At 31.3% G+C, this 14,895-nt stretch overlaps 1 protein-coding gene across 4 annotated transcripts in view; it reads right to left on the bottom strand.

Moving 5' to 3' along the window:
- Positions 1-14,522, bottom strand: part of LOC124369820 (serine/threonine-protein kinase 11-interacting protein) — an 89,003-nt gene extending 74,481 nt beyond the window's left edge. For 3 of the 4 annotated variants that reach the window (XM_046827935.1, XM_046827938.1, XM_046827939.1), the window contains exons 1-5: positions 14,447-14,522; positions 13,345-14,055; positions 9,180-9,373; positions 4,968-5,085; positions 2,758-2,868 (exon numbers count right to left, since the gene is read on the bottom strand). In XM_046827935.1, the coding sequence (XP_046683891.1) occupies positions 2,758-2,868; positions 4,968-5,085; positions 9,180-9,373; positions 13,345-14,032 (1,111 nt within the window). In that variant the 5' untranslated portion in view covers positions 14,033-14,055; positions 14,447-14,522. Of the gene's footprint in view, positions 1-2,757; positions 2,869-4,967; positions 5,086-9,179; positions 9,374-13,344; positions 14,056-14,376 lie in introns of all 4 variants that reach the window. The other variant, XM_046827937.1, reaches the window with a different exon arrangement.
- Between the last annotated feature and the right edge of the window lie 373 nt (positions 14,523-14,895).

Raw genomic sequence — 14,895 nt, 5'->3', positions numbered from 1 at the left:
TGTTGAGGTTAGCTCCAGTTCACCTTCCTCTTAGTGCAGCGTCTGAAATATGATGTGTAGAAAAGTCGGTTGCTCCTCTGTGGTTTGGGATCGTGTCTAAAACATTGTAGTGCATGAGACAATGAGAATACCTCTTCACCTAGACTACACCATATTTTCTAGTCCAGGTGTCTCTGATGTTGAAACGTTGCAAAGAATTTATTTTGAGTTTCTTCATCAACTTTTTTGGATCTCTTCAGACAAACATAACTCCAGAATCCAAGAGTCCGGAATTTGACATCGTAAGATTTCAGACGCTGCACTAATTTATTAAAGTTTTGTTGGTGGAATTTAATAAAGCATACAAGTTTATTTCTGGACGATGTTGACAAATTAGTTTAGTATTTCAACCATGATGCAAGTAAAAATACAAGTATTCCACAAATATTGTTTATAGATCATAGGCTTGGATTCTCATCTATTTGATACTATTATACGTGTTGTAAGTATATTTTAATCATATATTCTATATGTTTTTAAAAGTAAATTTCTAGGTTTTCACAAAGGAACAAACAAAATATTACTATCCAGTAAAACATGTGTCTTTAATCCTTTTACTATAAAAAATGATGGGGTTCTATACAGGTTTATATATTCTTATAAAATGTTTTACAATTTCTTTCTTCCACAAATTCTTTATTTTGTGCTGTAAAAACTATATACATAATATACCAAGCAAAATTCGGAGTAAAACAATATAATTCGGAGTAAAACAATATATCTAAAAGCAGTTTAAAGAAACTTTCTTCAAATCAGCCAAAACATGCCTGTCAGTACAAAACAAATAGGTGGTCTATTGTACACTTAAATAGTGAATGGAAGATATAACATTATCTGGTAAATATTGTTGAATACAAACAAATATGATCAGCTAGTTTAAAGTACAATAGGCGATCATGAGATGGTGTGATGAACTTATCAGTCATGATGTTATATAATGAGCCTTCCACAAGTATTCTTTTATCTCTGTGTATGTGACAGTAATGGTAATTAAATGTTAACTGGCAATTTCAGATTGAAATAAACAAAACCCCACTAATATTTAGACATTTTAAAAAGCTTTGGATTGTTGAACTTTACTTTTAAATTAGAAAGGAATTTATTCATTACATTTACAATTATTAATGTATGTTACTACAAAGAAATAAATGATTACTGTCGAAAATAAAATAGAACTGTGACCAACTCCTTAAAATTAATTACTAATAACATTGTCAGCCAAATTTCAGATGTAAACCAGAAAGTAGAAAAGGGTACAACTGTAATGTTTTGATATTATAACAGGAGAGTGAGACTATTACAACCTGCAACATAATCCATTTGCACTTTTAAATTGTCATATCTTGAATGTTTGATTAAATATTTTATACTGTGTTGAAAACATTACATTTTTCAGTCCCAATTAACAAGATTTACTTGAATCAAGTAGCAACTAATTAAAGCAATATTTTGACAGAATTCTAACATTGGAAAAGAGTGTCAGAACAATAATTTATGATAATATCAGTGTTAGACCTTAAATTACAAGATTCACATAAATGATCACAATGTCTTTTAAGCAACGATATTAGCTGTATATCACAATAATGGTTGCTGAAAGGTGCCAATAGCACATATTGACATGCTGGTAAAATACAGAAATACACAGAGTGGAATTAAATTTTTTAACTCCCATTATTTGGAAAATAATCTGTCAAATTTCACGTACACCAGTACAAACCCATAGGCTCAGGCGGTAGCGGATTGACTGTGATAAATTTAGAATTGGTAGGAGGGGCAACAGCTGATTCTTTCTCTCACTCGCTCATTGCTTAAACTTAATGCTTAATAAAATAAATGTATTATTAAATGTAATTAAAACTAAACAGGGAGTCTTGCTGCAATTGTACTATCTCGAGGGTTTTTCTGAGTCCCACATTCGCAAATTGTGAGTTTTTACATGTCCACTGCAGTGAAATGTTGATTCATTACTGGAAACAGCATGAACCAGAAAATCTTCATTGTCGTGCAGCAACATTTCATTTGTAAAATTATGTAAAAATGCACGTAAACTTTGCAGGCTTTAGAACCTGTCACAACTGTAAACGATAAGGACATAGTTGTAAGCGTTTCCATAAAACTTTCAAAAGAAGAGGTTATCACTTAAATTGCTAACTTATGACTAGCTTTCCGATCAGATTTCTGTGGGCTATGTGTGAAAGTCTCTCTCTCTCTCTCACTCACTCAACAGTCTCTTCACTAACGGTTGGTCGTCCCGTACTCTTCCCTTTGCAAAGACAGCCCTTATCTTCAAACTAATGATACCATCTATGGATATTATTATCACTAGGAGGATCACAACCGAACATTGTATAGAACACATGTTGCACGATTACTACAGATTTGTTCTGTGCAAACTACAGAACACAAAAAGTCTTATGTTTATGAGTCGCCAATTATGCTACTAGCACTTTCTAATGGATGGTGGAGGAAAAATTGTGTCCACGTACACACAGGTGACGACAAACAAAACTGTTTGATTTTATGTATGAATTATAATTTTAAGTTATATGTTAAAAAAAACTACAAAGTGTTAAAACCCCGATATTCATTAATAAACAACTAGTTATTATTTTAACAGAATTTCATGTTACCAACAATTACTTAATTCTTTTTACCGAGTTATCATATGTATGGTAACTCAGTTAAGAACACCATTCAATGAGTTATTTTACTTACCTGAAGGTTTCACTACAACTTTTGGTTTTGAACTTGAAGTCCCTTCTTCAATTACAACATCTCTCACTTTTTTCTTAACAGCAGATCTTGTTGCAGGGTTATTATTCGAACCTTTAAAAGAATTATTTTATACAAGTATGTAATAGCATAAACTATCTGAAGAAACAACAATTTGCATGTGATCAAGGTATGGATTTTCCATCTATAAAATTATATCTAATTGTGCATTAACTAATATTGAACACTCATTACGTCTGAGCAGATGTTTGTTCCTGTGCAGTAACTTTGCTTGAGATTCACAACTGAATCCAAAGATTAACCCTAGATGTGCTGATCAGATTTCAGAGGCTCGGCCGTAAAGGCCCGTCTTCAACCACTGACTATATGATCACAAAACAATACTCTTCAGTTACAAGTTACTGACTTTGAACTTTATACGTAAATTATGATGCAAGTTTAGTGTATTTCTCTATAAATAAATTATTGCACAACGCGTTAGACAAATGTAGACATTGTGTTGCATTGTCAGTCATTCTTCTATATTACTTCTGAGCGGTAAGTCACAACAAAATACTCAAATTTTGAAAACTGTGAAGTGCAAGTCAACAGCTTCTTTAGATAGGCTGTTAAGTTTTGGTTAATCATAAAACTTACGATAATCAATTTTGTGGAAAATGTAAGCCCTATAAAATGATATTCAACACTATACTTAAACAAAATAAGGAGAAGTTAACCAATCATTTTACACATGATGAAATATCAGAATTTTGTTCTACCTTCTAATAAAGTTACTTTAACACATTCGAGTCTACGCTCGAGCCAGACTCGAGCGCCGTTGTTTAATCACCCGGCCGGCGCTCGAGCATGACTCGAGTACAGCTTTGCCGATTGATATACGGAGTTGCCCGAGTGATATTCGAGTGCCGTCTGCTGCATTAAAAAGCCAGCTTTGTTGGTTAGTTCAGAAAAATTCCGCTAGGCACTACTACGTCATACCCGCTTGAGGCTTTTGTTTATCGACTGACGTGGCCTGGCGCGTCGTCAGTCTGTCTACGACAACAATAATTTTTTTAGCATTTGGAATTTTTTTGGCAAATAAAATAATTATTTGTAAATATGTATATAGTAAATGCCTTTAAAAAAATTGAAATTACTTATATTATTTATTCAAAAGTTAATTTTCAAGTAATACAAGACATGCGGGAGTTTTTATTTTTCTTCAAAAAAATGTAAGTTTTGAAATTTTTTTTAAAATTTATTACATTTTATAGGAATAAAGTTTTACATATCAATTTAAAGAGGAAAGATAGAACTTTCAAGAAAATATAATATCATATACATAATATTTAACAGTTTTCTAAAGAAAAAATCTGAAAACCCAATAATTTGTGCAGACCAGGCTATTAAAACAGCAAATAGCGAGCCAGACTCCAATGTGTTAAACCCCATAAACATACACCACCTAATGACATATTCGGTCTCCTCATGATCACGAAATTGCCACAAATGGGCCCATCTTAAATTGATAGTTTTCTAAAATATTACATTTCAGAGGCCTTTTAAATTTGTTTATTCAAAGTGAAAACTCTAAATCATTAACTCACAAATACATGTGCATAATGATATACAACACAACTATATTATTAAGACAACACTTTTCACGGTCAGACTTTTCTGACTGGTAGTTCCAGGGTTAATAAAGCTTCCAGAAGCAGAAACGGAACATTATCTCAAGAAACATTAAATGCATATTTCTTCAAGGCTGAATTTACATGTAGTTTTACACTTTTTACCATCCAAAAGTTAGAGGTTTTTTATTTGAAAGAGAAAAACTTAATAGAACTTTTTATTCAATACTGAAAGACCCACTACATGCAAAATGTAAATTATTAATGAAAGTATACATTAACCTTTTTATTGTCGGACCAATCCATAAGTTCTACCCTCCTCTAACGCAATATATTATTATATTAAGTTTTTCTGTACAGATTACTGACCTTTTAAAACAAAAATTTATACAAGACAAAACCTTTGTTATACCTAAAAGTTTCATATCACTAATCTTAATACATTATATTTGTTTATTTTGACTGAGAAAACATAGGGAAAAACTGTATGTATCTTATTATACAAAACTGTATGCTATGAACCAATTTGTCCACCACTGTATAATGTCCAACTATGCATGTATTAATGGTAAAAACACTTACGAGATGGTAGGCATGTTAGTTCCTGAGGTAGAGATATTCCCACATGTCTTATCGTTTCACCTCGCCTTCCTATTTCTTTTTGTTCTAAGGGGTTTAAAGGCTTTCCATCAAGTAGAAACTGAAAAACACAATGATTTATAAATTTATTCATCAACAATCTATGAAAAATAACAACAACTCACATCTCATGAATTTAACTAACAATGAACTTAATTTAAATCCCTTAACTGTTACTTGAAACTTTTTTACTGGCAAGCCATTTTTACGTGATTCACAAGTGTACATTTAAATTTGTTTTTTTAAATACACATTTACCATACACACGTATGTACTGTATGTATTATTTTACTAAAAAAAGTGTAGATAAGACTTGTATAGCATATTAAAAGTTTCATATTATGAATAGAATTATTTCTCTGGCCAAAGTTTTAAAATATATATATATATTTTTTTATTTTGTGGGACTGCTTGTGTTCAAGATTAATAAAATAACTAAGTTAAAAATCAGAGTTGGCCAAAACATTCTAAATTTTATCTATTTTCAGAAACTATATCACATTGAACACGTTCAAAATTAAAAATTTGATTTACAACTACAAAAAGGTGCAAAAAGCTAATTTTTTCATTGATATAATTGTTTTTTAAATCTCACCAAAACATTATTTTTATCTACAAGTAAATGCCAAAATTTAGAGCAAAATATTTGACATAATATAAAAGATATTGATTAGGTAATTACTGAAAATTTTAACTAAAATAACAACGCACAATGTCATTTTTAAAAAATAAAACCACGAATGTACAAATAAAACCCTAATGTTGAAGTAATTATGTAAAATACAACCACTTATGATAAAAATTATTACCAGCAATACTGGAAACAATAAAACAAACAAAAGCTTGTTGCTATGGAAACATCAAAGTATCAATACTTATATTATTACACTAATGAATGTAAATTGTACACTGCTTTATGATTTATTTTAACCTCAAAACAAAATTATAGAACAAAGTAAACAGTGCTACTAGCCAAATGCGTAATTCGTGTCTGATGAATCCATCAGCTGACAGACAATAACAACATTACAGTTAATTATCATTCCAAAGACCTACAAGGTAACAACTAAAGAGAAATGGGCATTAATTGATTCACCAAAACATATCAAATGCAACTATATGGTTACTTGGATATTTCAACTTTTTGCTATATTAAATATTGCCTAGATATGTATCATCGCGCTAATCAACATCAGCAATTTACAAGGTTTTTACCACCTCTGATATGCTGATGCCGCGGCACTCAAAGGGTTACAATTTCATACCTCAAAGTATAATGTACATATTGTTCTAGCATTTTTATACAAGGTATAATGTTAAGGGATGAAATGATAGTTGAATGTTTCATGACAGTTTTAAGTTAACTCTTGGATCTTAACTTTGTTTCTGTAATAAAGACTATGTTCTGTCCAATATACAGGGTGAGTCTGACCACACCGTGCAGTATTTACAGCTGTTTTAATAACTGACTTCCACACTTTTTCTAATCTCTTTTCTCCATAATTTGGCCTCTCCGAATCCGTTAAAATTATTTTCAATTTTGAAAAATGCCCCTAAAGGGCCCAATTTGGGGGGGTAGGGTACTTTTTGGGGAATTTTCAAATGTAAACATGGGTCCGTGTGATACATCAATTTAAAGGTCTAATTACACCAAACATTTTGGCGCAAACAAAAGTTAATTATCTTTAACCGTATGTACAGGGTGTATCAAAACGTTTTGAAATAGGACTTTAAAATAAAGTACCGTGTTACCTTACCTACAATACGGAACAGCTCCAGATTTTTTTCCTAACTTGCTATTGACCTATTTTTCAATTAAATATGTGGTACGGGCATTTTTTTCACTGGATTTTCTAAATTTCAAAAATATTCAAAATTTACGAATACAAAAAATCCTAACACTCAAAATTCTTATATAGCAACATATAATAAATTTTATATCAATAAAAGGTCTTTTTAAAACAAACATTTTTTTGTATTTAACTTTTTTTCTTATCTCTTACTGTTTCAAAATGGCAGCCGAAAAACTGAATTACATATGTCTGTTTACAAAATGTAACAAATTATTTTTATTTGAATAAACAGGTTTTTGTGATTAAATAAACTGAATTTGTTTATGAAATCAGACCAAAATTCAAACATGTTGTAAATTTTCCAATGTGGCCCAATATTTTTGTAGTAGTTTTTTCCATGTTATCTTTCATTGTTGTCTGCTGTTAAGGACAGCTTGTGGTTTTTCGAAATGCCGTACACAAATGCAGAGGCATTCGATATGCTAATGGTGTTAGGCGAATGTTTTTCAAAACTATGTGGCTTCTGCGAGGGTGTATGCCAAACGGTTTCCAAATAGAGAACCTCAGTCACGAATGGCCTTTCAAAGTGACTAAAGAAATGCTATTCGAGTTGACGTTATTCGTGAAACAGGGGACAGGTACAGCCTGACAACAATAAGGGAAAAACACTTGCAAGGCCTGTAAGAAGTGATAGGGCACCAGAAGTATTGGCGGCGGTGCAACTAAACCCAAATGATTCTTCCAGAAGAAATAGCTTAATTGATTCTGGTATGAGACAAAGTTCAGTGGTGAGGATCCTGAAAGACAATAAAATGCATCCCTACAAGATGTCCCTGCACCAAGAACTTCATGGTGATTGATGGCATTCAAAGAATGAATTTTTGTTTGTGGGCAAGAGAAAAGTTGCTACAAAATGAACATTTTTTCACAATTTACTATGGTGTGACAAAGCTAAATTTTGGAGCAACGGCGAAGTTAACCGTCACAACATGAGGTACTGGGCTCATGAGAACCCCCACTGGATATGAGAGGTTGACAACCAGAGGTACTGGACTGTGAATACTTGGTGTGGTATTGCTGGTAGGAGAATTTTAGGTCCTTTTTTTCTTTGAAGGACACCTAGATGGAGAGACTTTATAACATTTTTTTAATTAATCACTTGCCTAACTTATTAATAGATGTACCTGACGAAGTTGTTGGCAATATGTGGTTTATGCACGACAGTGCTCCGGCTCACTACTCGCACAACGTGCGACAAACGCTTGATGAACAATATCCTGGAAAATGGGTTGGAAGAGGTGGCCCAGTTAACTACCCACCAAGATCCCCTGATTTGACCTGTATGGACTTTTACTTATGGGGTAGGCTGAAAGACTTAGTTTATGTTTTACGACCGACAACACCCGAAAATATGATGCAGCGAATCCGGAATGCTATAAATTCAATCAGCCACGAAGAAGTGTTGCGAGCTGTAGATAGCTTAAGTTCCAGATTAGAACTGTGTTTAGCAAATGACGGACTACAATTCGAGCACCTGTACTAGCAAAATCAATGAAAGGTAAGATTATGGCTAGTTTCAGAGTTCATTCAGACTATTAGGCAAATTAAAAATTAAAGGACATATTTTTATTTCATATCATTTAAAAATAATTTGTTACATTTTGTAAACAGACATATGTAATTCAGTTTTTTGGCTGCCATTTAGAAACAGTAAAAGATAAGAAAAAAAAGTTAAATACAAAAAAAAAGTTTGATTTAAAAAGACCTTTTATTTGATATACCATTTATTATATGTTGCTATTTAAGAATTTTTTAGTGTTAGGATTTTTTGTATTCTTAAATTTTGAATATTTTTGAAATTTAGAAAATCCAGTGAAAAAATGCCCGTACCACATATTTCATTGAAAAATAGGTCAATAGCAAGTTAGGAAAAAAATCTGGAGCTGTTCCGTATAGTAGGTAGGGTAACACGGTACTTTATTTTAAAAGTCCTAAATTTCAAAACATTTTGGTACACCCTGTACATTACGGTTAAAGATAATTAACTTTTGTTTGCGCCAAAATGTTCGGTGTAATTAGACCTTTAAATTAATGTATCACACAACCCATGTTTACATTTGAAAATTCCCCAAAAAGTACCCCTACCCCCCAAATTGGGCCCTTTAGGGGCATTTTTTCAAAATTGAAAAATAATTTTAACGGATTCGGAGAGGCCAAATTATGGAGAAAAGAGATAGAAAAAGTGTGGAAGTCAGTTATTAAGACAGCTGTAAATACTGCACAGGTGGTCAGACTCACCCTGTATATTCTGTTAATACTGTAAGTTACTATTCACATCTACCAAACAACTAACACAACTCACCTCATCTGCGATGACTCCTCTATTGAGATACGAGCACGTATGGAAGCGGTGGTGTGGATGGTAACTGATAGGGTTATCTGACAGGTTCAGACTACGTAGTTCAGGCAGGAACAGTATCGGTGATATTGCTGAGTGGTCAGCCAGAAGATTGTTGGATACATCTAATACTTCCAGGTTATCGCAAACGCTCAGAACTGAAACAAGATTGATGAGAATATTTAAATATAATAAAAATAGGAAAGAAACATTATTTTATAATTTTACAGTATAACCAAAACATTTTAAACATATACTGCAGTTATTTTGTTATTTGCACATAAGGTTCTGTTGTGTAAAAGTATTGATAGTAACGGGTCCACAAAAGCAAAAGTATGGAGGAGCAATGTATGTCCACATAGGTAACATTTCATTATACTACTTTGTATACATTATTCTTGATTAAAATACTGACTGTTAAATTTTACATATGCATCTTAAAACATGGCTCCTAAATGGTCATGTCTTTTACTATTTGACAGCACGACGCTTTTTCTTGCAGTTTTTTTAACATCTGTTAAGACACTTTTTGCAGGTGTGTAGTACATTATTTTTATTTAGAAAATGTTTAAGTGTGTTTATGACTAAAATTGTTCTAAAATTTTACGTTATTTCTGAAAAGTATTTCCGAACTAAAATTAAAAGTACCATAGTATTTTTGTAAACTTTGTATACCATCCTAAACCTGCCAAGTTTATTATCTGTCATACTAGTTTTTTATATATATTGTTTTTATTAGTCTATATGATATAATATATATATACTAATGAAAACGGTCTAACGTGTCCAGCTTATTATGGTATTCAGCTGATAAATAACTGATTTATTACAAATGAGATAAGATACACTTTTAGCAGCTCCAGGAGAAACTGGATTTGACTGTGTTCATTTGGCTCTTTACCCAAGTTGCATTTAACCAGCTTCACAGCCTCCTTAAAACCACCTGTAGACCTATAGGGCAATATGGTAGGTTAAAATAAAGCATTTTTGTAATTTTGTATAACTAGCCATCTGTTGTTTTTAATGCTTAGTGTGGCTTTTTAATTGAAATATATTAAAACACTCTTTTGAACTATACTCTCAATAACAACAGAGCATCTAATAATCTAAAAATGATTTGCCAAACACAACAAAATAAGAGTGTTGTACAAACCAGAAAGATCAAAATAACATTATAGCCTCCCAAAAAGTAAACAAATTACACGGATCAAACTTTTTTTGTATTCCTAGTTGAAGAGCTTAGTGACCAATTAAACAACTACCCCACCTAAAAGTTGTAAGTTCCGCTTTTAGTTAAACTTTTTCGTAATTAATTTATATTAATTTTAAAAATATTTAAAACTAATTTACAGGCCTATTAATTTAACTTATAATCTTTACTTTTTCAAGTTTATTTCATTCTACAGACTTGTTTAACTTTAGTTCCAAAAACTATTAACAATGTAACTACTGTAACTGCTTGTAAAGATTCAGGATTTTTTTACAAACTTTGAATGCCTTTCTTCTCATAGTCAGTTATAAACATTAATACAATTGCCTATTTTATACTAAACTAATTTATTTATAATGACCAATTCAATATATCCATGCCATAGAATTTCAAACATTTTTATGAGACAAGAGGTAATTTTGTTACAAAACAGAATTAATTACAAAACTACAACAAAATTATTCACCTATAATACATAGACTACATACTGCTCACTGGGACCTGGGTCAGTCTTGAGCATGTCAGAATAATAATCAAAGAACTGCTGGTTCAGTTCTTCAGATAGTTAACTTGTCTTATAAAAACAAGTTAAGATAACATTACTGGGATAGCTGATACAACAGTTTTTAAAATGAGAAAATATTTATAATGTTTTGTGCATATTGATTGATGCATTGAACAATACACTACAAATAGGTATCACGTTGGTTATACAAGATAATACAGAGCCCTTACTTAGGCTATGGTCTCTTAGTTTTACTTTGGTCTCAGCTCTATATTAGAACGAAAAAGAAGAATTCTCTCTGAGGGTCACTAAGTATTAGACTAGGCTACACAATGAATACATACTTATTAGGCTACTTCCATGCTAAATCTATTTCTAGTAACCATCAAATTTGTATGGTCATAGCTACTCTTATTGATTTGTTGATAAGTCAATCTGTATCAACAAACATTTCAGAACAAATTACATCGATTTTTCTTTTTAGCACAAAAACACACAGACTATCATTGTCTAATAAATTACATTGATGTTTAACACACGATGTTCATCAACCAAACATGTAATCTTCCTATCGAAACTACTTTTGCTCAGTTTTTCTCTTTACCAAATAACTTATTAGATCAAACGTAAGTAATTTTATTGGTTCAATTGTTAACAGAAGTAGTATATGTATGTACACAAATCATACAGCAACTGAGCTACATTTTGTATTTATTTGTTCTTCATAGTAGAAGATTAGAGACCAAAGGTTAACATTAAGAGTAAAATTTGCATGTGCCACTTTGCATGAATGATAATTAAAGTAAAAAATTATCTACAAAACTAAAAAAATTCCAAAAAGTAAAAGTGTTCTTAATTTAGGATATCTCTATCGCATCATATTCCCTTTGACAACGTAATTTTAACTAAAAAAATGTATTAGAACACAATTCTCTAATCATCCTTTTATATTGAGGAAATTAAGGAAAACTTGGTCAATGTTTACTTTAGCCACTTCACATTATTTGTTGTTTTTTCACAAGGAAATGCTTAAAAACAACAAAAAACAATTTAGTCTAGGTAAGCCTGAACACTACAATTAACAAAACCTTGAAAAAGGAAATTATTAGTTCAAACGGCTGACAGTAAAATGCCTCCGGCCATCAGCGCGGACTGCAGCAGCATGGTGCTGCCCCACGGTGAGAGCAAAAAATGATAAACATCTCTAAAAATAGTACACATTAATGGAAACAAATTCCAAAAAGCTGATACCTAATGTTTGAATGCTAAAAATGTTTCAAACTCACGTAATAATATTATTCTAAGTAGCAAGAGGACAGTGGTCACCACATGTGAACTACACAAAGAGTTTTAATTCCCATTACGAAGTAAAAGAAAACCACATGTCTTTTCTGTCCATTCTGACGGAATGATAGTAGACTCTGAAGTGCACTCACAACACTAACTTGTGTATACTGAATATACAAAAAACTCACTCACTAGTCATTAGCACCACAAAAGAGAATAAACAGTATCTGCCTCTTGTAATTATCAACAAAACAAAATGTAACTACCAGGAGATGCAAAAAAATAAATCAACAAAGAGGTGCCCAGAGAAGTTGTGCAATATTTGGCAAACAAGATAGAAATAACAGAAGAAAATATAAGTAATAACCTTTACCATAGAGGTAGAAACAGCAGCCAAAATGACTAAAAACATGTAAAAGTACCAAACATCTCATTACCCTCAATCGCACTTCGTACCTCTCCTTCCCACTCAAATTCCCTGCTCATTTTCATATGATTGTTGATAACCCTATTATCCCCTCCTCTTTAATTAGGTAGGCCTATTTCTAATTATAGTATATTTCTGCTGTTTTAATATCTAAAAAAGTAATAATTTAATGATGAATAAAACTTATCTAGGCTATGTGTATTTATAAAATGCAACAAACATCTAATTACTTTTACTATTTTGAAGGCTAATATAATATTGTGTCTGACAGTGTCACAACATAAATAACACACGTACATTGCCATTGGAGCCTACTTATCACCATGAATTAATTAAATAACATACACAATATAACTTTGATTGAATTAATTTGGAACAATATTGTTATTCAATTCATTATAAGAGCTGGCAATAATTAGTCTAATTGTTATTAACTATAATTAGAATTTTTTTTATTCAGTAGTTAGTTTAGATATTTCTAATCAATAATTAATACCCTGATTTTTTTGTGATGGTGGCCACTTACTATACAGGATCCAAAGTAAATACTATCCAAAAACTTATCTAACCCAATTAGGCCTACCTGACTGTCACCCGACATCAGATATATTTTGTGATTCTGATATGACTAACACTTACATAATTAAAGTTCTCTACTTTAAAAGCTCTTAATTTGCAAATATTAGAAAATATTACTTACCGGCAAGATCTTGAACATAGTTGTTGTTAATTAAGAGGATTTTAAGTGTCCTGCAAACTTCTTCACTTAACATAGGCACACTTGTTAAAAAATTAAAACTTAGATTTAAATACTTTAAATGTTTTAGAGTTTGTAATGATAGTTTATCTTCTATTTTGTTATAACTAAGATCAAGATATTGAAGCCAAGGAGTATTCGTAAATGGGCACAGGATAACAAAGTCATTATAACAAAGCTTGGCTGTTCGCAGTTCATCCCAAACATGATCAGCACTCCCAAGGATATCCTCCAAACAATCAGTACATCTTTCACAGATTAACACCTGAAGTTGAGAGCGTAGAGATTGCATTCCTTCTACTAGATGCATTGGTACCTTATTCAATTCAAGATATTTCAAGCTACTAAATCTACTTAAATCCACTCGCCACGTTTCTCGCTTCACTTTTTGAGTTATTGTTAGTTTTGGTGCTTTGTGAATAAGATCTTGCAAAAATTTTACTGGTTCTTCTGGAGTTGATGTAGAATTTGTAAAACTTATGTAATCATATTCAAGTTCTTGAAGTGTGTAGTTTATTTTTTGAAGAAGTGAAGCAGTGAGTGATAATTTTGTTTTTCCTTCAAGGATGTCAGCTTCACATTGCTTGAAAAAATTTGATATTTGAACGATATTTATCTGCTCTACATCCATATTCTCCAGCAGTCAAATCTCATCTGCAAAGAAATAAATTTTGTTAAACACACGTAAACCTACACATAAATTAACCTAGCAGTACAGGTATATTTTAACTTATTACCCTTAATTTTCAGGAAGTTTAAATAACGTAGTTCTAATTCACAAATTTAGGAAATAAAATGTTTTCAATTTACAGTGTTTACTAATATTCAGTTTAAATTTACAAAAGAAAAGGTAAATAACACATACTACGACCTAATCTTTATTGATGAAACAAAGGTTGATATAGTTTAACTTTTGTTGATTACATAAGTTATATGACAATCAATTAACTTCATATTATTTTATTTAAAACTTACGTGCTTAAATTAGTTAGTAATCTAAAGTGACCTGCTGTAACAAATTTGCTTTCAATAAAAATAAACTTACTTCGTCTATAAAGCAGCTGAATTTATTTAGTTTCTCTGTTTCATGGTTTGTTTCATAACTGTCATGTAAACAGCTGACCAAACTGCTACAAAAAAAGTTCGACAACATATGAGAAATAAAAGTGTACGTCTTAAAGATAAAAAAAGTGAATAGTGTAACAACATGGCTAATTTAAGGACGAATATTGTGAAATGTATGTATAAAAACAAACATTTTAAATCGTAAAAGTTCGATAAATATAATTGAATAAACAAATTGTGATCCTATGATTGCAATTTAGTTGGGGACCAGGCCTTATATTTATGTATACGAAATGGAAATAAGTAAAAATTGATTGTTTCCTTATTACTTTATGATTACTCAAGACGTGAAGTACACATTTAAAATTATTAGAATATCACTCAACAATACTCGTATTATTTTTACTAATAGAATACATTTAGTAAGTA

This window comes from Homalodisca vitripennis, chromosome X (assembly GCF_021130785.1).
Source record: "Homalodisca vitripennis isolate AUS2020 chromosome X, UT_GWSS_2.1, whole genome shotgun sequence".
NCBI classification, from domain to species: domain Eukaryota; kingdom Metazoa; phylum Arthropoda; class Insecta; order Hemiptera; family Cicadellidae; genus Homalodisca; species Homalodisca vitripennis.
This window is presented reverse-complemented; position numbering and strand designations above follow the sequence as displayed.